At 41.7% G+C, this 19,413-nt stretch overlaps 3 protein-coding genes across 9 annotated transcripts; 2 read left to right on the top strand and 1 right to left on the bottom strand.

The window, feature by feature from the left end:
- Positions 1 to 1,964: 1,964 nt before the first annotated feature.
- Positions 1,965 to 5,619, top strand: ccnp (cyclin P). Of its 3 annotated transcripts, XM_084675107.1 has the most exons (10): positions 1,965 to 2,292; positions 2,619 to 2,753; positions 2,959 to 3,034; positions 3,194 to 3,363; positions 3,629 to 3,727; positions 3,911 to 4,111; positions 4,409 to 4,567; positions 4,645 to 4,823; positions 5,058 to 5,261; positions 5,352 to 5,619. In XM_084675107.1, the coding sequence occupies exons 1-9, from the start codon at positions 2,266 to 2,268 to the stop codon at positions 5,233 to 5,235; spliced, it is 1,224 nt and encodes a 407-aa protein (XP_084531233.1). In that variant the 5' UTR covers positions 1,965 to 2,265; the 3' UTR covers positions 5,236 to 5,261; positions 5,352 to 5,619. The 3 variants fall into 3 exon arrangements, with proteins under 3 accessions (XP_084531233.1, XP_084531232.1, XP_084531234.1); XM_084675106.1 differs by having other exon boundaries at positions 1,966 to 2,292; positions 5,058 to 5,619; XM_084675108.1 differs by having other exon boundaries at positions 1,970 to 2,292; positions 3,956 to 4,111; positions 5,058 to 5,619.
- Positions 5,620 to 6,330: 711 nt separating this feature from the next.
- On the top strand, positions 6,331 to 11,137 carry LOC146257367 (CLOCK-interacting pacemaker). The gene is made up of 4 exons (XM_084675104.1): positions 6,331 to 6,578; positions 8,554 to 8,715; positions 8,923 to 9,110; positions 9,945 to 11,137. The coding sequence occupies exons 2-4, from the start codon at positions 8,559 to 8,561 to the stop codon at positions 11,052 to 11,054; spliced, it is 1,455 nt and encodes a 484-aa protein (XP_084531230.1). The 5' UTR covers positions 6,331 to 6,578; positions 8,554 to 8,558; the 3' UTR covers positions 11,055 to 11,137.
- Positions 11,138 to 12,212: 1,075 nt separating this feature from the next.
- LOC146257366 (sodium- and chloride-dependent GABA transporter 2-like) lies at positions 12,213 to 19,359 on the bottom strand. Of its 5 annotated transcripts, none has more exons than XM_084675102.1 (15): positions 19,137 to 19,359; positions 18,309 to 18,777; positions 17,516 to 17,650; positions 16,214 to 16,354; positions 15,863 to 15,944; positions 15,614 to 15,746; positions 15,308 to 15,442; positions 14,993 to 15,096; positions 14,653 to 14,777; positions 14,405 to 14,517; positions 14,117 to 14,254; positions 13,842 to 13,944; positions 13,377 to 13,477; positions 12,933 to 13,103; positions 12,213 to 12,627 (listed from the first exon to the last, which is right to left on the bottom strand). In XM_084675102.1, the coding sequence occupies exons 3-15, from the start codon at positions 17,604 to 17,606 to the stop codon at positions 12,505 to 12,507; spliced, it is 1,560 nt and encodes a 519-aa protein (XP_084531228.1). In that variant the 5' UTR covers positions 17,607 to 17,650; positions 18,309 to 18,777; positions 19,137 to 19,359; the 3' UTR covers positions 12,213 to 12,504. The 5 variants fall into 5 exon arrangements, with proteins under 5 accessions (XP_084531228.1, XP_084531227.1, XP_084531229.1 ...); XM_084675101.1 differs by having other exon boundaries at positions 18,663 to 18,777; XM_084675103.1 differs by having other exon boundaries at positions 18,663 to 18,777; positions 19,172 to 19,359.
- Between the last annotated feature and the right edge of the window lie 54 nt (positions 19,360 to 19,413).

The following is a 19,413-nucleotide window of genomic DNA, read 5'->3' as shown; positions in this document are numbered from 1 at the left end:
TATTATGTAAAAATATATATATTCTTTTTTTTTATTTTTATCGGCAGCGATAAACAACGCAGAGGGGCCCCCAAATCAATTTTGCTTAAGGCCCCATAAAGGCTTGGGCCGGCTCTGACCCTCACAGTACTCATCTCATCACAGGCTGAGGCCTACAGTCAGGCCTGGGGTTCACCTTCGGAAACGGCAGGACCGGATTTCAAGACGACCTCTTTGTTGGACTGAGTCTCACGTTGCCTTCAACCTAATGATGGCCACTTGGGGGAGGGGGGGGGGGGGGCATGTAGACCTTTTATAAAGTTGGCAGTAAAGCTATATGCTGTAACTGTTTCTGTCTTTTGTCTAGAGTATCACATGCAAACGAGCACCTTTGCACCTCTACTTTAGGCTGACATTTACATTTAATCTCACACACAAACACTGTCACAGGCTTGTAAATACCTAATAAGGCTTGAAAATGAATGCAACATTGGTAGAAAAGTCAGCTGCTTGGTAGAATTTGATTTGTAGCTTGACCCTAAGTAACTTGCTTCTCTATATTTTGAATGTGATCAACAGTCACGAATGTCATATCTAAATGCTGATGTACCAAGAAAAACTTGCTGTTGAGTAGAAAGATGATGAATGGGCTCCTGGGGGGAAGGCTGTCCTGGTAGACAGTTTCAGCCTCCTGCAAGACTTTACTAAGTAGCAGGTTATGCCTGCTACAGTATGTATTGTAGCCTATAATATTTGCAATGACTTTGCGCCAGTAAAGAGTTTTACTGAATTAAACTTATTCTCTATTGTGGTTATTTGTTGATCTGTTTTGTATCCTGTTGACACCTGAAGGTCATACAGATTTGTATTGACAGCACCCCCTGGTGCTCCCATGGTTGAAAAGGTGTTTCTAAAGTGCCCTCCTGTGGCAAAAACTAGAACAAGCGCCTTATTGGCTGCTATTTACATGGTAACATTGGTTGAGTGTCCTCTAGGGTGCCTCTTCATGTAATAAATTATGATGTGCCCTCTAGAGCAGGGGTAGGCAACCCTGGTCCTAGAGAGCCGCTGTCCTGCATGTTTTAGATGTTTCTCTGCTCCAGCACACCTGATTCAAATGAATGGTCATTACCCGGCTTCCACAGAGCTTGATAACGACCCATTCATTTGAATCAGGTGTGCTGGAGCAGGGAAACATCTAAAACATGCAGGACAGCGGCTCTCGAGGACCAGGGTTGCCTACCCCTGCTCTAGAGGAAAGCAATTTGATAAAATGTCTTAACAAGTGCCCTTCCAGTGGAGAAAACATGATGCAGTGCCCTATAAGGTGCCCTTACAATGGTTTAAACTTGATGGGTGCCCTTCCTTCCAATGGAAAAGGATGACAGTGCTCCAAAAGGTGTTTTTTGTCGATAAGTTACCCCTTTGGTTAGGTTAACTGTATTTGATAGTAAAATACAAAGTAACTTGTTGCCAACGATGGTACAACAAAAATAAAATACGTATTCCCATTGTTACGCCGGTGGGGCCCATGTTGTGCAGTTGGTGCCCTTTACATTTTTTCGCCCTTGCCCTTGAACAGCCCGAGTCCGCCACAGATTGACGCCCTCTTCCTCTGAGCTGTCAATTTGTGCTTTTGGCTTAATCGCTGCCTCTGTTACTTTGATTTTGACTATGCCTGACTCTTCCATGGTTCCGTTTTTAACCTTATATTTGCCTCAATGTGAACCATGTACACTGCATTGAGCTGGTGAAACAAAACGTTTATCCTTTCTCGTAGTTCACAACAGACATATTCTGTAAAAAAAAAAAAAAAAAAAGGAAAACATTCAGCATATCGATTGCTTAAAATTATAGTACATTTATACGTTGACATGCGTATCTTTTTCAGAAAATAATGTGAGCTTTTGAAATGAGAATTGTTAACATGATCAAACCCCCACGCGTGATTAAACCAAAGTTACCAACCCCAAATATTGTACGCTAGAGTGGACAAAAATTGTGTCCATGGTGTCAGAAGGCTAAGTAGGCCTAACTTTAAGAATAAGAGGGCGTTCTGAAGTTTTGGTGGAGATATGTATCTCATTTCTGTCCCTCCGTTTGGTTAGCCACTTTTAATGCATTTTTCCCACACCCCAATTAGTCAACCACGTGTGTTTATTAGCTGACATTAAAACACGAATGGCGACTTCTCAAATCTCTAGAGCCGTCGTTCCTCGTGGATAAGTAGCTGCAGAGCCTGTCTGGTAAACTAGCCGTCTCCGGCTTCAAACATTCTGCGATACGATGCTTCTGTTGGACTTACACAAGAAGGTGAGTTGTTTTGAAGCTGGCATGCATTACCAAGACGTTTTCAAAGCCTGAACTTGAAAACGCCTGCAGGTGTTGGCCTTCCACCAGTTTAAATCGCACGCTGTTTTAGTCAATTTAAAGTCTTCTTATAGGTTCAAACCATGCATAACAGGATCATTGTTGACAAAGTTACTGTATCTAATTTCATTTTGTTGTAGAGCTTGGACATGATGCTAAGTTATGTTCTTATTTCCAACAACATCGAAGGAAGTAAGCTGGAGCCATTTGGCTTGATTAGGAATTGATTTCTGTTATGTCTGGTTCGATGTTTACTGTCCTATTTTCAGGCGGAGGAGAGGCGTGCCCCACTGAGAACTTGGGCCAATGCATGTCCACCCAAACAACGCTGCCAACAGCGCCAGCAGCAGGAAGGAGAGGAGCCCAGGGGGTCCCACTGTAAGAGTGAGCCACAGCACAGATGGGTACGCCCCCTCAACTTCTGCCTTCGTCTGTCTTTCTCCCCCTTCCATTTCCTCCCCCACTGTCAGTTGATTCAAGCTGTGATGGCTTACATACAGATCTTCTCACGTGTGCTTATGTGTAATGGAGTCCATGTGTTTTGATGGTTTGCTGTTGATTGAAGTCTTTTTTTATGTTGTATCAATTTGCTTTGTGTGTGGTCTTCAGGCAAAAAGGTTACCTGTGTCGACAGACGATGGCATCATCATAGGCTATCATGAGGATGACAGCCTCAGTCGCTCAGGTTAATCCTCATCCCCTGCATGTGTTTTCCAGTACATGGTTGGCGAGATTGGTTATCAGATTTATCTTAATGATTTTGTCGGTATGTGAAGTCCTCATTTGTATAGATTTCACACACAAAATACGAATGGTAATGGAAGGCTCTGTCTGTTTGTCTCAGATGGGTGTGCCGAGGAGGCTGTGCTGGTGTACCTGCATGGCCTCCAGGGCCTTCACAGCCTGCGAGCACTGGTTCCTGGGCTGCTACGCTGTGAGATTGAGCAGGCCATGGTGAAGTTGGGCCTTATCTATGACAAGTCCTATGCCTGGGACATCTTTTCTGACATGATGGTAAGCAGGTGTAACCCATGCCAAGTCTGCACAGTAGCTCCTTTTGAAGCTGATCTATATGGCAGTCGGTTAAAGATGAGACGTCACTGGTCATCATTTTCAAAGCAATAGCATTGCCACTGATTTTAATCGAGAGGTGAGGAAAAGGTACTAATTTGTGCACTTTGGAGTATTGCAAGAATTTCCTATTGTGACCCAGCTGGATATTTGGGGGGGGGGGGGGGTGTAAAAGTGTTCTCATTAAGTCTTTACTGTCCATTTCCAGCGAAGTCAACTGCGCTACACATTCCCCAGCGCAGACCTCCCCCAACCTTTCACGGACAACACCCGTGCCATCCTGGTAGATTGGCTCATCCAGGTGCATGTGAGTGGTCTGCTTTTCGCTTTATAAAGGAAAATGTGGCGTTACTGTGGTAGGCAGCTATATATGTCAACTTGATGTCTTACACTAGATCACTAATTTTGTGAAACTAAAAGTAAGCTGCCCTGTTTGAAGACGGAACGACGTTTGAAAAAGCTAGAGTGGCTTCCTTGCCTTATGTTACAGTGCTCTTACAAGAGTCAGGATGTTTTCGTTCTCCGGTCTGTCCAGGACGTGTTCCATTTCTCAGAGGAGACCCTCTACCTATCCATACACCTTCTCAACCGTGCCCTCCGCCAGATGAAGGTATCCACTTCCAACCTGCAGCTCTTGGGTCTGGTCTGCCTCTTCCTAGCAGGCAAGAAGGAGGAGAGTCTTCTACCTGAGGTACTTTATGGAAGACCATTTGAATTTGTTAACTACTTTTTCTACATTGTGATGGGTGCTCATGGGTCTAGTTTCTCTATGCTGGAGAATGATTCTTCGTACTATCCTTGGTAGAATGAAAGTTGTTTTGAAGCCTGTTTTTCTTAATCATTAAGACGTCAACCTGTGTCCTCGTCTAAAATGCTATTGGCTGCAGTGGATGACGAAAGGATGTTGTATACCATTTAGATGTCGATTTGTATCCTCCAACTAAGCCTAGTCCCAGTTCATCCAGCTGTTGGGTGTTCACCTCTTCAGGTGTCAGAGCTGTGTTACCTCATGGAGAACAGCTACACCAAGCGACAGCTGCTACGTATGGAACGTCGTGTCCTCTGTGAGCTCAAGTTTGACCTGTCTCACTGCCCCCCTCTGCACTTCCTCCTACTCACAGCCTCTGTTGCCCGCTGTTGCGCCAAGGTGAGTCATCTTGCAGATAACATGAGAATAATAATAAATCTGAACTTGAATTTGACACTCTGTACGTCTTATCCTAGGTGGTTTGCATGGCCCGTTACCTGCTGGAGCTCTCTCTGTTGGAGGGCCAGTGCGTGGTGTTCCTGCCTGCCCAGTTGGCAGGTGCTTCCCTCTGTCTAGCCCGCAGGGTACTGCAAGAACCCCCCACCCCAGAAGGAGAGACTGCCTGGTGCATTGCCTCCAGTATAAACATGGGCAGGTGTGTAAGGGTTTGAGTGATGAGTCTTAAATGAGCACACCTGATGACAGTCAAGTCAGAAAAATCCAGAAATGCTTTGGTTAGTTAACACTTAAACACAAAATACATCATTTCTTTCCCCCATTGATATGTTGTGGGTTTTTGTCCCCTTCAGAGGTTGTTGTTGACGTTTACCTATCCTGCGAGTTGAATGATTTTGTCCAATTACTTGGACCCTTCCCTCTTTTCCCCAAGTGAGACCACCCTCCTGAAGATCATGCACATCCAAGCAAGGGCTGCAGCCCGGGCCCAAAGCAGAGAAACGCGTGCCACCTTCATCAAATTCTCCACTGCAGAGACCATGCATGTCAGCAACCACCCTGCTCTGCAGAGTGACCCCAGTCTGCTGGGGCTGCTCTCTGAACATGCCTGACGCCTGCTGTTCTTTAAGGGAGAAAGGTTGGCTGAGGGATAAGACTTAAGTGTCAGGACTTTTTCAAGCCATTAAAACCCTTTCATAATGAACTTTTTCCTGGCTTGTTGATGCAGGAGTACATAAGGATCCCTGAGGCTCTGCGAAGGGAGTGAGGAAAAAATGGGGGCTGTTTAGTCAAACTGTGATTGGCTGGACAGGGCACCTAAGCTTGGCTGGCTGGTAATACAGATGCAATCTCAGTATGTTCTTATTAGGCAGTTGATTGTTATGGATGGGGTTGGTTGTCATTTTTTACCCTTGTCATTTAAATGTGAGCGCTCTCTATGTAAAAGTAATCTATATTTTTAATGTAAAAATAAAAAGTTAATGTATGCTGCTAAACGTTTTGTGATGTTTCTTGCCTATTAAATTGCACAAGAACAATTAAATGGTGCCATGGCCATCTGTTATATGATTGGAAGCACCTTGTCATTGAAGTGTTTAGGTAGTTTAACACTTATCGACGACTGGCAATGCATGCCAGGTTTTCATTCTCTGCATGAGCGCTTTCGCTGCTGCATTTTTTTTTTGTTGCTTAGACCCCTCCCTTGAGTCGGCCCGCTCACATGCGCTCGCGCCGTTGATTGGTCGAAATGCTCTGGAAACGTTTTCCCAATGTTGGGAGAATGACAGCTGACTGACAAAGGTTGCAGTAAAAAAAAAAAAAAAAAAAAAAACGTTACAGTTATGTATATAATGTCAAATTGCTTCCAAATACGGATTGAAATGTAACAAGTTATATTTCGTTCCTTTATGCCCATTTCGTACTCGTGGTTGAATGGCACAGGCACTATTTGACTTGTGGCTAAATATTGTATCTTGTGTTTATGCCGTTACGACATAGCCTACTATATATTTTAAAGGTATAGCTGGATCTTTATTTGTCTACTAACTTTATTTGGTTGCGTTCTATTCTCTCTTTAAACCGGTTCCCATGCCGAAGCCATGCGGTCCCTCCCCCTACACGTGCCCTCACTCAGGATTGGACAAATTGGCGTTGTGCTCTCGGTTTGGGGCTGGACAAGGAGTATTTCACGATCTTATCGGAAACAATTCATGTCATTCTTTTTATAGGGAGGCACAGCATCAGTATGATTCATATTCGTACAGCTGTTTCCTTGCCCAGTGAACTGCACCAGGTTTTTCTCACTGAAATGCGAATACATTTGGAAAGCGAGTGGTGAACATCCAGATAAATGGAAAAGGGATCTTAGATGCATTAAACCATGGAGTGACCACTGTGCCATTGACGGCCATTGAACCAGAACTTGTTTTGAAAGTTGGTGAAATTTCTATTGAAGGTAAGCTGTCAGTTAGGCTACATCAATACTGTTTACAAAATGGCATTGATCTTTCGTTCGCTGTTTGTCTTAACTCTGTACCATTTTAGACAAATCGTATATTCTATTTCTTTGTTACTTATTTGGCTGTCAGCTTGTTTACGAGCCCATGCATCAGAGCCTGAGGAAGAGTATCTTGATACGTTTATGTAACAGTGAAATTAGGGGAGGGGTTTGACAGCGCACGAGTTGCCTAGTGCTGCACGTTTGTCTCTGGTTACATAGAAATTAACTAAAGGCAAAAATAGCCTCAACGTAAAAATTAAATACAAATCAGCAGAAGAGCTCAAAACATGTTTCGTTGTTCTACAGTTTTTTTTTATCTCTTCAACGTTTAGATACAGTAGACTGAATATGAAAGATAATAAATACGTGCCAGAGTCCCTGCGGAAGTCTCATTGCATTTACATTTATTCATTTACAGACGTTTTTATCCAAAGCGACTTACAAGGTCAATGATCATAAACAACCGGATAGCCCCAAAACATTTCGGGTAGCCAAAACATGAAGCATACGTTGTGCAAGCAACGCAAATAAGTGCCAATGGGTAGAACCAGAAGAGCTGAACTTCGTACATCATTATGCAGTTCCTTACAATACAATCAATACAAACTTTAAATCCTAGAGGGGCAATTTGATTTGGGGCATTAATGTATTAAAATCTGTCAGACAACAGGCAAATTAACATTGTATCGCTCTTGTATCTGCCAGTGTATAATGAGTTGGATTGAAAACACAATTTCTTTATAAAATAACTAGTAAATACATTTCACATGGCAATAAGGTATTTTGTGTGCTGGACTTTTGTTACAGCGCGTGATAGTCCTCTCAGTTTTATCCTTATTAAAATTATAATTTCTGTGCTGGAAAATGTATGTTTATCTCAAATGCTGTTGCCAAGAAAGACACTAAAATAGGCGTAGTGTAATGGTGGGTTGCCAGTCAAACTCCCAAGGGGTCACTGAGTTGACGTCAACCTAGACGTCAACATCTGTCTCACAACCTTGTAGTGCGGTGTGAGAATAACCCATGTCAACCCGACAGACAGCAGTCTGACCACGTGAGAGTCAAAACCGTTTCTCACATACATTATTTGTGATTGAGCATTTCTAAATGTTATACAATTTGAACAGAAGTAAGTCATTGCACTGGTATTTTGAATATGTTTGGTGGCCTAACATACCAGTAAAATGTACTTTCCAATTCATTTCAATTCAATTTCCAACGCTGTGTTTGAGAATTATATTGTGGCATAGAGAAAGTAGAAAGGTTTGTCGAAAGTGTGTTCCTGTTTGTGTAAACCACTTCACACACAACATCTATGATGTTATGAATAAGTAAAAAAAAAAAAAAGAACTGGTCAGAGTGAGTTGTGAGAGATGCATGGAAAAGATGGTTGGAGGAGGAGCTAAGTTGAGAGCACATGTAGAGGAGGAGCGAAAGCTGTAGGTACACTCTCCCACAGCAGAACAGCTACATACCATGTCCTTTGGTCAAACAAAATGTACAGTAGATCGATGCATTGTATCTCTCCTAGATAAGCACACATTACATTATAGGACGTGTAATATTCAATGAGAAGTCATTCTGAATGAGTCAATATTTAGTTGTTCGACCTCATAAGAATTAGTCAGGGACTAAACACTAAGGTGTTTTCTACACTATTTATATCTCGCTCTGGATAAGAGCGTCTGCTAAAAAATGACTCAAAAAAAGACTAAATGGAAAATGTAAATCTCAGTTTCAATTCATTCAGACTGGTAGTATTGATGAAAAAACCTGAAATACAACACTTAAGAATCTGAAAATGTCAGGAATACTAATCACACACAGTTATTAATTCCTATGTATCTCTTCATATTTTTTAAGTATAAGTTATGATTCATTAACATTCTCTTCAAATTTTAACTTCTTCTTTATTCTTGGATCCCAACAGCCAGTATGCCTAATGAGCATTCTTGCCTGAGTGAAATGGCACCTCACTCATCCAGCAAGACTTCTAAGGCAACACCTTTAGCATCACAGGGCCCTGCAGACACGGACCGGTCCAACCGACAAGAATTACGCTGCAGCTCAGAAAAAGATTCTGGATATTCTGGTAAGTGGGAGAAATACATATGCAACTGTCACCTTCTTACTCATACTCGGTCAAACACACACACACACACATGCCATCCCTGTGGTACATTCATTACTCACAGAATGTTAAGTGTTTGCGAAATCCTTTGCCAAAATAGCCTCACACATACATATGACACGTCCAATAGTCAGTTGCTGTCAAAACTGTGTTCCTCTTAACCCCCAGATAATGGGTCTGACTGGCAACAAATGGAGGGGGATGACCAGTGCAGCAGTGTGAGTGAACCTCAGGGCATGGACACTCTGCAGGGCCAGGAGACTGTCAAGCCCCTCCACCAGGGCAGCACCATGCAGAGCCAGGGAACCAATGAGCTCACCCCCGTCTACGTCCTTAAGAATGTTGTGTTAAAAAAGGTAAGCAACAGGGTGGAAGATTAAATTGTCTGACAAAACAAGAACACAAGGATATATTTAATCCCAGTACTCTTGAGTCCCAGAAGATATCACATCAAAGTATTATTTAAATTGTAAATTATATGAGAAAAACTGATGGAAGTATTAGTAGAAACCTTATTATTTGTTCTGGTTGCAAATATTGATGCATTATTATACTAGCACTGTTTACTTCTCAACATTTTTGATCTGTACAGTGTACATTTTGTTGGCTTAGGGTGGTCTTGAAAAGCCTGTAATCAGTGTACAGTTAATTTAAGAATGGCCACATTCAGCAGAGTTAAAGAAAACAGATGTGGAGAATCACAAACCGGAGGCTCACAAGGATGTATAAAAACCATAGGAAATTGGAAGAAAGGGTGTGTTGAAATGAAAGTAGCAGTGGAGGCTGAAGATGATAGGTGAGAAGCAGTCAGAGTGAGAGGGAGGGAGAAGAAAGCACATGGTGAATTATTCACAAAATGAGAGTGGGATGTGTGACAAACGTCAGGAGAAGGTCAGACTGACAGCTTTTGAGCAATGTTGTAGACTGCACCATAGGACCTGACCTTTTTATTTCATTGAAGTTTCTCACGATTTTTTGAACTACCGGTTGACATTTTCCTGACGGTTGTAGTAGGTGGAACAGTAAGAACAGTGGAGTGTCTCTACTCAAATCAAGTAGATAAATGGTCATAAGATATTATTTTCAAGATTTCCATGCTCAGTACAAGTTTTATATAGAAACTGTTTCCCATATTGCATTTTTCATAGTTTCTTCTCTGTATTCCCCTCTCTATCACTTTTTACTCCCAGCCTGAACCAGTTCATGGCAGTGATCACCTCATCCAGAGTCAGCTGACATGGAGCAACACAGGAGGAGCCAATTCCTACGGCCCCACCCATGTGATCCTCCTGCAGCAGCCCAGCATGTCTTTGCCTTCGCAGTCCTCAACTAAACTCCGCAAGCCTCCGTCTCGCAGGACCAATGAGAAAACCAAAGGCACGTTCTTGCCCATCCTGAACTCTTACACTCGCATCGCTCCGCACCCTAGCAAGAAGCTCCACGACAAGCTCCCAGCCGGCCTGGGGAAAGTGACTGATAGGGAGGGTCAGAGCCTGAGCAAGAGGATATGTACAGATGATAAGAGAGACGAGGTGTCCACCACCACCATTGACTTGCAATTGCCGAAGCACCACCCACACAAGCAGTCTGATTCCAGAGTCCAAAGTTTGCAGTCACAAACTATTGCTTACCCTCCCTCCAGCCCCTCCACAGTCTCTTCAAGCCGGGGCTGCCCCTTTGTCTCCAGTTCGGAACTCTCCACTATTTCCTCGTCCTCCAACAGTTCTTCACCACTCTCAGCCACTAGGGGGTCCCACAATGGCGTCTTAAATGCACACCATCGCCGGTTCCACAACACACTGGAGATCCTAAGCCAATCAGGCCTTTTGGACATCACCCTACGCAGCAAGGACCTGCTGAACCAAAGCAAAGCCACCGAACGAGACGTCGCCCAGCTGCGTCAACACACTCAGCTGCTGTATCAGGCTGCCAGCGGCAGAGGAGGCTTCACCTTGGAATGCCTGCACCAGACTATGGAAGAGTCAGGTGTCTACCCCACTCTCAAGTGCCTGGACAAAGTGGAAGCACTTCATTATCCAGTAAATGCCATTGATCCTGACAGCAGAGGTACAGTTGGGGTCAACACCACCCTCAATGGTTCTCATGCACAATCGTCGCCTCCTATCGTCTCAGCGCAAGAGCCATCCCAGAACTATCCACTGTCACAAAATGGTATTCTCAATGGGACAGCTGCCCTTCCTCACTCTGAGCAGGGAAATGAGTACAAACCCAGTGCCACACCCTCAGAGAACTTCACCTTCATCCCCCCAGACAGCTCCACTAATTGGGGTGTTTTCTAGGGTATGCCCAGGGAGAGGGCATAGCATTTACACCACTTTTGTTGAAAAGACCCTTGGAAATAAAATACTGTCTTCATAATGCATATGGATGACTTTTTCTTAATATTTTTCTTAGTCCAGTCGCTGTTAGAGGAGGAGCCCATGGAAGGAGATTCATTTTTGGTGCTCCGATATTTGAATTGATGTTCTCAAATTTGTATTCAATATTCTTTGTTAAAGTTAAAACAGGCTCCTGTTGGTATGACGGTCCTAAAAATGCTTGTTATCCCCACCCCTTCCACTTGACACCTCCACAGGACAACTAGTTACAGGGTTGTTTTGGTCTGCTTGAAAAACCTGAAGCTCACAAGGAAGGAAAAAGGAAAGGTTTGATGACATTTGAATATTTTTAACTTGGAAACTGATAGACTGCACAAGTTTCAAGCTGTATATTTCTGCTTTAGTCAGGGAACGGACAAAAAAGTTCTAGCCTTAGCCGTATTTGGTGACGTTTAGCAGTTTCTTGTTGCCTTTTCTCAATTCATGACCTGTAATACTGCATCTGAATTTTTTACTTTGAAATATTGTTTATCATAAAATGTGAGAGTGGAAATTTAGAGCCAGATTGGGAGACAATGTGCATTAATTTAAAAGTATAACTATTTCCCATCTAACTTCATAGTATGACTTTTAAGGCAATATCTTAAAAATGCACTTAATAAAAAACAGAACAACAGTTTACTTCAACAGACTCAGTTCAACTACGTCAAATTGATTGTATATTGTAATAAATCAATTCTCGTTGATGCTTAAAGACCACAATCCACAGGCTACTGGCTGCTTAATCAAACACAGCTCAGAGTGAGGAGAGGTCCTAGTGGCATAACATACTTGTGTTTGTAGATTTGATTTAAGTATTATCTTACGAGATTGTCTTTCTCATGTTTTTATGAGCTTTGATATACGTCTAAGGTATAGCTCTGCCAATGCTCATAATTCTACATGACTTCAACAGATAATAAAGCAGCTATGGTCAACCAAGTATTATTTTGCTATTACAGTCTTTTTTTCTCTCAAACAAATAAAAACAAAAAATGTGTTATCTATGTGCAAACATTAATGTAGATGATGATATTGTATTTAATACACCTATTGATTAGTTGTATAAATGTTGCTGTGTTTATTTACATGAACAAATCTGTTAGACAAATGAGATGGCTCAGATGTTCCCCGTAAATAATATTTAATTTGAGCTTACAAATTAAAGAATGAGAATGTGACTTCCTATGCTGCCAAGGAAACTGCAGGGGGAGACTGCCAGGTAGAAAACATTATGTGACGTATTAGCTAAGAATTCATTTTGTAAGCCTTGGTGGACAGAGTGACAGATACAATCAATTAAGAAACTGTAGTATAGTCAGTCAAGATAAATTGTAATTTTATCATCAGTTCTGATAATTGCTTGTGAACTTCAAATGTCCGTGCTTCCAATAAAGATGCCCTTCTCAGCTCTGAGAGTCCTTTTCTTGAGCTCAGCCTTCTTCTTCCAGGTCACTGGGAGGTCATGGTCAGGTTGACACAGGTGAAAGAAACGCTGGGGTGTAAAAGTGAGAATGATCACCATGTATTGTGTTGTTGTCATTGTTCTTATCAAAATAATTAGTCTTATCATTATGAAAACATTTCATTCAGGCTAACTGAATGGTTCTACGACATGCAGCATGCACACAAAACTGAGTTTTTGAGTATAACTGAGCAAGTTGTCCTTTGCTCACTGCTATTTCCTGAGAATGAAAATACAAGCTTATTTACATAGACCTTGCCTGTAAACCAGCAATCACCAAATAACCATGGCAACAAACCTCGAGTTCCCCAGAGTATGCCCCTCCTGTTTCCTACCTCTCGGAGGGACCCAGGGCCAGTCCCAAGCCGGAACAGAGCCCATCCAGGCACTAGCAAGATGGAGGAGAGGGCTAGCAGCCAGCCAGTCACATATACCCAGGCCGGGTACACATACCAGCGGTTGAAGGTCAGGGGCTGGTACTCCACCAAAGAGCAGATGAATGACACCTGGGAGACGTCAGCATGTATGCTTTGATCCAACGCAACAGGTTCTTTGTGTCATGTTGCTGTCACCTACTGATGTAATTCCTTTCCTGACTCCTTGTGGGGCTGTGGTGAACTTGGTGGTGGTATGTTAAACTTTATTTTGCTTAAGTAAACTTTAAATGTTCAAACCAATAAATGTCACATTATGTCTTTAAATGTTTCATTATTATTTATATGAACAGTAATTATTAAATGTTTGCATTATTTCCAATTGAAGCTACAAAATGTACTTACTAGTGAGACCAGTGGGGTGAGATAGAGCCAGCAGTGCTTGAAGACGATGTTAGGTCTCACTCCTGTCATGTTTTTGATAATATCACACATCTGTTCTGCCCCTGGTAAGTCTGTCAGTTAGTTATTTGTGGAATGTACAGGCAGACAGCAATGTCATGGCATTTGATACCTTGTTTTCCTTGTAATTTGGCAAACCTGTACATGGTTAATTTCCCCTATGTATCCGAAATGAAGTACAAGGGGAAATGTGAAATTGCAACATCTTTAACATGCGGTCAAGTGCTTTAACACTGAGTTTTAACCATCCATACATCCCATAACTATAACTTTACTTATTACCAAATTCTTTGCGACTTAGTTCAAACTCCACTCAGAACAAATGCATTCTTCACAGCTTTTCAAAGCAGATGATCAAAAGCCTATGACCACCTTTTTCATTCTGCTGCATTGACCTCAGATACTTACCAAATAGCCATCCCAAAGCTAGAGACTCAAACACAGAAAGAAAGAGCAGGCATGTTCCATTACAGGCGTAGTAGTCAAACAGCTGGAACACGTACATCCCCCCCTGAGAACAAGGGTCAAGGTATTTAAATACTCACAACAGTAAAACAACATCCCTCTTGTTCTTATTAAGTGGGATCTCCTTATTTACAGGATATCTGCTAAAAACAGCTCTGCACTGTTGCCTTTAAAATAACTTGAAAGCACCATCGCGCTCTCTCTCTACAAACACACACCTCTGTGACCATGATGAGTTGTAATAAGAAGCAGGTGAGGCAGAAGAGGAGGAGGAAGAGCTCCCTGCGTCCAGCCCTGCGCAAAATCTTGGGAAACACGTCTGTGACTGACGTCATCACTACCTCCATGGCAACAAACTGAGAGGAGAAGGAAGTAATGACCATGCTGTAGCTAACCTAGGCCCACAGTATGGAGATCGCATTTTCTTGATGTTCTCGCTCAGTGTTAAACATATCATGGTTTGATTATGTTTAGAATGAAGTGTGCTGGATGTTTGTGAGTCATACCTGTGTATCCACACCTAGAAGTATGATCATGATAAAAAAGCAGACTGCCCATAGCTGTGGCAGCGGCATCATGGCTATAGCCTGAGGATATGCTATAAATGCCAGGCCAGGCCCTGAAACCAATATTAAGGAATAGAAAATAATATTATTTACCAGCATTTGATTTATATCTACTTAATTGATCTACTCGTTGTATGGTTTTTTGAGTTCCTTCAATTGGTTCCTTTACTGAAGTATTGCTGTCTTACCGGATTCTGCCACTTTTTCAATAGGGGCGCCCTGTTCATGAGCCATGAAGCCCAAGACTGAGAAGACTGCGAAGCCAGCCACAATACTGGTACAACTGTTCAGCAAGCAAAGCCACAGGCAGTCTCTGAAAACAAAAAGCTATCACTTACTACCACTTAACCTGAATAGAAATGTACATGTAAACAACATTCAAGTTGTCTCTCAAACAAGTCACCTCACAAGTCATCTCAAACAATATTTTCTGAATTGCTCAAACAATCAGTTGGTTTTAACTTCCGTCCTCCAAAAATAATTTTACCACCATCATGACTCTTGACTTTGAGCATCATTTGGACTTACTTGTAGCAGTTGTTGTTGTAAGAGTTGAAGCTGCCAAGTACAGTTAAGGAGCCCACCCCAACACTGTAGGAGAAGAAGACCTGTGAAGCAGCCTCCATCCACACCTACAGTAAAGGCACAGCATACAAATATATGATCTTTCTATCTTAACTTCAAGACAACTTTCATTATTTTGTTTGTAAAAGTTGTTTTAATCTCAAATAAAACAAATGTTTGTTTACAGGCCTTCCCTGCTGTGATGTTTTATGATGTTGGTGTTCCTTGTGTTGATCATGTGACCTGGCACCTGGAAGTCGTTCACCAATTGCCACATACCTGAGGGTCGGATAGCCGGGAGGGCTCGGGGTAGAGGTAGAAAACAACCCCCTGTAGAGCACCAGGCAGAGTGAGTCCACGAACCAGCAAGATCAACAGCATCACATAGGGGAAGGTTGCTGTGAAATACACCACCTGGAGAGATGTTAGTATGCAATCACAGGATACATACCAGCCAGTGTTTTCCAATTTGTTTATTAATCCCTGCTGATGAAAATTATGAATTGTATCATGCTGGTAGTGAAGTTGTCAGAGTGAGTGTAACTCAATCTTTTGAACCAGTTTGATACACATACACACACAAACCTTGCCTGTAGACTTGACCCCTTTCCAGACACAGAAGTAGCAGACAACCCACATAACGACAAGGCACAGCGTCACATCCCATCGGATACTGCCCACCTCTTCTATTCCCCCAGAGATAGCCAGCACACGCCGCCTGAACAAAGACAAAAAAAAATGTTCTTATTTTTGGGAAAGTACTGCCGCATTTGGATAAGATGAGAGGAAGATTATAATATTGGGTTGGTTGAAGATGCTTCTAGATCAACTCACTCCCAGAATTCTGTGGCAGCAGAGGTTGAGTTGGCCTGATGCGTCCAGTTGAGGGACATATTTCGTAAATCCACACAGTCATCTGTTTCGATAAAAGCAGATGCATAGATCCTTCAGGTAACCTACATTTAGATTGGGGCCATTTTGATTTGTAGACAGTTTTCCATAACACTTTTGGGTAGAAAATGTATCATCTTAAAACTACAGCACACTTATAGAACAGCACATTATGGTGTGAGGAGGTTAATCAAGCAAAACATGTATAAAGGTATATTTTCTCATGGACAGTTCTCACATTCACAAACAGTGACATTTCAAGGAGTTTAAGTGGTTGACCATTGTCACATTTACCAGTGTTCCAGTAGTTGATACAGCTGGCCCAGGGGAGCTGAGAACTGAAGGAGAAGAGCAGGTATAGAAGAGCCCAGGCCAGGATGATAATATAGCACATACAGCTATACAAGAGAATCAGCTGGCCAGCATAGCCAATACCTAGGAAAGATTAGCAAAAGCTTGTATTTTTGTAAGATGTATTTTCTGTGTGAATGTATGTGTCTGAAAAATCGAACTGATGTCTAATGTTAGGCTATTTTCTTCCTTCCTATGTTGGAAAAAACATTTTATTTTTATTATTATTTTATTAAGTCCTCCTACAGAAAAAGTATCAAATCAAACAAGCTTGATGTCAAGAAACAAGATAAATAATAAACCAGCTCTCACACTAAAAGAAGTTTATATCTTTGAGAAATAAATGTGTCATTATACACTCACACACGAATCCAATTGACCTCACTTGTAGTAATATCTTAACTCTATTTATCTCTGGATTAGCAGACTACAGTAGCACATTTGTCAATGTGTACAAAAAAATGATAGATCCATGGCTTTGCTTAGTTAAAAATAAAACGGCAAGGAATTTATCTGAGTCTTGACAGCTGGTTGCCTTTTCAAAGTCATTATACTTTGTGCCACCTAATCTTTAGTCTGTTTGGCCCTCACACTCTGGAAGTATTTCTTGTTGACATGTGTCCCTAGAATGAGAACAAATTCTCAGGCAGAAAGGTTTCTCTAGCTGAACTGTAACGCCAATATGAAACTCATTGCATCTGTTTAATATGACATTTAATAAATGACTGAACAAAAACTTCTGGAGTCTGACTTAGAAGTTGTTGACCTACTCACAGACAGAAGCGCTCTCCAATACAGCTGTATGCTGCAAATTGTTACAAGTTACCACCCATGCCTGTATGGTTGAATACAAATCTCTCACTATGTGTGTATTTGTAGTTTAAGTTTTACATTTCAAGTTCAAGTTCCAAGTAGATGACAAATCTGCAAATCTGACAATTTGCAACAAGTGCATTGGAATTATTAGTCCTGCTCCTTTTGACAGTATACTTTGATCTTAGCTTATATCTTGTGGTGATTTAAAATCTATTTTCAAAAGAAATCCAAATTATATGTGATAATTTCTAATGAAACAATATAAATAAATTAATAAAATGTTAAAGCCTAAAAAACCTAGAACTCATGTCTGAAATGTGGTCCTTCAAACTACCGTGTAATAACTAGGACACAAGGTATTTGTAAAGCAAAGAGTGTCTGGATTAAGTCTTCCATTGTGGACATTGACAGTGATGTAGAGGTGCTCACCCTCTGCCAGTGGACACAGCCTCTTCCAGCAGGTAATCCCCCCCTGCTGAGTATACTGGCCCATGGCTGTCTCCAGCAGGAACAAGGGCATGCCACATGTCACCACAAACAGCAGGTACGGCACGAGGAAGGCACCTGTCCACACAGAAGAAGTCAAACAGAAGTTGACCATCCATTCCATGGCATTACATAATAATTTTAGCTGAATTAAATCTCATTTGGAATCTTGACTCAGTGAACTCATATCTGTCACATTTATTAATCGTAACCCTCTGTGACATTACACAGGATCAATTAATGATGACAGTAGATTTTACAGCCCTAAGTAATTTCCGTAACAAGAACAAATCAAAGTTTTAACCATCTGACTATCTTTAACCCTGTTTGTGAAGTATTACATCATATTATGTTGGGCACTCACCTCCACCATTTTTATAACAAAGGTAGGGGAACCTCCATACATTGCCCAGGCCTACAACATTTCCGGCTACTGCCAGGAGAAACTCCACCTTACTTCCCCAGTGGCCCCTTGCCTCAATATTTCCCTCCGCTGAATCCTCATCTGCCTTTCTCTTCTTCCTCATCCCAAACAACTCAGCCAGGGCTCTGTGTTTAATAGCATTCCTGTTTCCTTCCTTTATCCAGACATATTCCCCTTTCCTATCGCTCACGTTTGCTTGTCTTTCCATCGTACTACAGTTGTACTGTCGATGGTGTCTATACCAAGGCCACTACTGGTGGCTTAATGAAGAACTAAAGCTGTATTCATTGACTGCAAGTGACCAATTCCTACCTCTATGGACTTGTTTCACAGCTTCGTGTCTGACGACACTAACTATGGCCTTCCAAAAGTTGGACTTCTAGATACATCCAGGTACCGATTGTTTTACAGCAATGCCTCAAGTTAGTTGTTAGTTGCAAGTTGCTGTTAGTTTCCAAACAATATATCCAGCAAAGAGAGCTTAGAACCTACTAACCAGTAGAACTGTCAATATTTATTTTGAGACCACTAGTGTTTGTGACCACTAGCACAAGTGTTTGATTTTCATGTTAGGTTTCCACCAAAAGTCAGAGAACCAAAAGGGAAAGATACGCACTTACACTTATTTATCTTAATCAGATTGCAGGGTGTGCTGGACCCACTGACCTTTTAAACTCAGTGAGATTGGTGAATGGGATCCAATGTCATGTTACCAAAGTTTCATTTTGTCAGTGTGAACCACATCTACCTGTTGAAATATTCCCAGCTCATGATGTATAGCCTGTTGGAAAGATACAGCAGCTCTGAGATGGAGATGTTTATGTATATCATTAAAATAGCCCATATATTAATTATAAAACAATATAAGTTGGTCAATAAAACACCAAGTAGGTCTACTGTGTGAATATTTGTATCTGTCTCGACATTAAATGTAAGTTAATAAGCAAAAACTGAAAAAACTTGAATATACAAGATATGTCTGTGTTTTGAAATGTCTGACAAAAGAGTGAGCATGTTAGATTTTCAAGTAGGGCTGTATTGCCTAGATGTCAGAGAAAGAGAAGTTTGTGAAACAGGCAGTTCTGGAGTTCTAACACCACATCAATTACTAAACACGTAAAGCTGTTTTACATAAAGGACCTGGGCTGCGTTTTCCTGAGGCGTCGCAAGCCTACATTGATCATAGAATCCATCGTACGACGAATCTTAGTTTATGGGCCGTTCCCAAAGCCATCGAAGCTAAAGTGTCTCTTGAAAATTTACGAGCATGTTCGGGAAACGCACGTAAGAAATATAGATGGTTTCGTTTTTTGCTCGATCGTTGCTGCAGTCCATTGTTATCGGGAAACGCAACCCAGTCTAGGAAAAAGGAAAACAAACGGAAATTAACCGGATGTAGGCTACATTGGGGGTTTGC

The sequence above is a fragment of the Hypomesus nipponensis genome, chromosome 15, assembly GCF_054491055.1.
Source record: "Hypomesus nipponensis isolate SF chromosome 15, ASM5449105v1, whole genome shotgun sequence".
NCBI classification, from domain to species: domain Eukaryota; kingdom Metazoa; phylum Chordata; class Actinopteri; order Osmeriformes; family Osmeridae; genus Hypomesus; species Hypomesus nipponensis.
This window is presented reverse-complemented; position numbering and strand designations above follow the sequence as displayed.

Bases quoted from the DNA above. Each gene is read 5' to 3' on its own strand.
- ccnp (XM_084675107.1), top strand. From the start codon at position 2,266: ATGCTTCTGTTGGACTTACACAAGAAG. The intron at 2,754-2,958 runs GTACGCCCCCTC...TGTGGTCTTCAG, and splicing joins GTGAGCCACAGCACAGATGG to GCAAAAAGGTTACCTGTGTC. The intron at 4,824-5,057 runs GTGTGTAAGGGT...CTTTTCCCCAAG, and splicing joins TCCAGTATAAACATGGGCAG to TGAGACCACCCTCCTGAAGA.
- LOC146257366 (XM_084675099.1), bottom strand. From the start codon at position 18,204: ATGGAAAGACAAGCAAACGTGAGCGATAGGAAAGGGGAATATGTCTGG. The intron at 15,945-16,213 runs GTAAATGTGACA...TTATCGAAACAG, and splicing joins TATCAACTACTGGAACACTG to ATGACTGTGTGGATTTACGA. The intron at 13,945-14,116 runs GTGTGTGTTTGT...CCTTGTTCTCAG, and splicing joins AACTCATCATGGTCACAGAG to GGGGGGATGTACGTGTTCCA.
- LOC146257367 (XM_084675104.1), top strand. From the start codon at position 8,559: ATGCCTAATGAGCATTCTTGCCTGAGTGAAATGGCACCTCACTCATCC. The intron at 8,716-8,922 runs GTAAGTGGGAGA...CTTAACCCCCAG, and splicing joins AAAAGATTCTGGATATTCTG to ATAATGGGTCTGACTGGCAA. The intron at 9,111-9,944 runs GTAAGCAACAGG...TTTTACTCCCAG, and splicing joins AGAATGTTGTGTTAAAAAAG to CCTGAACCAGTTCATGGCAG.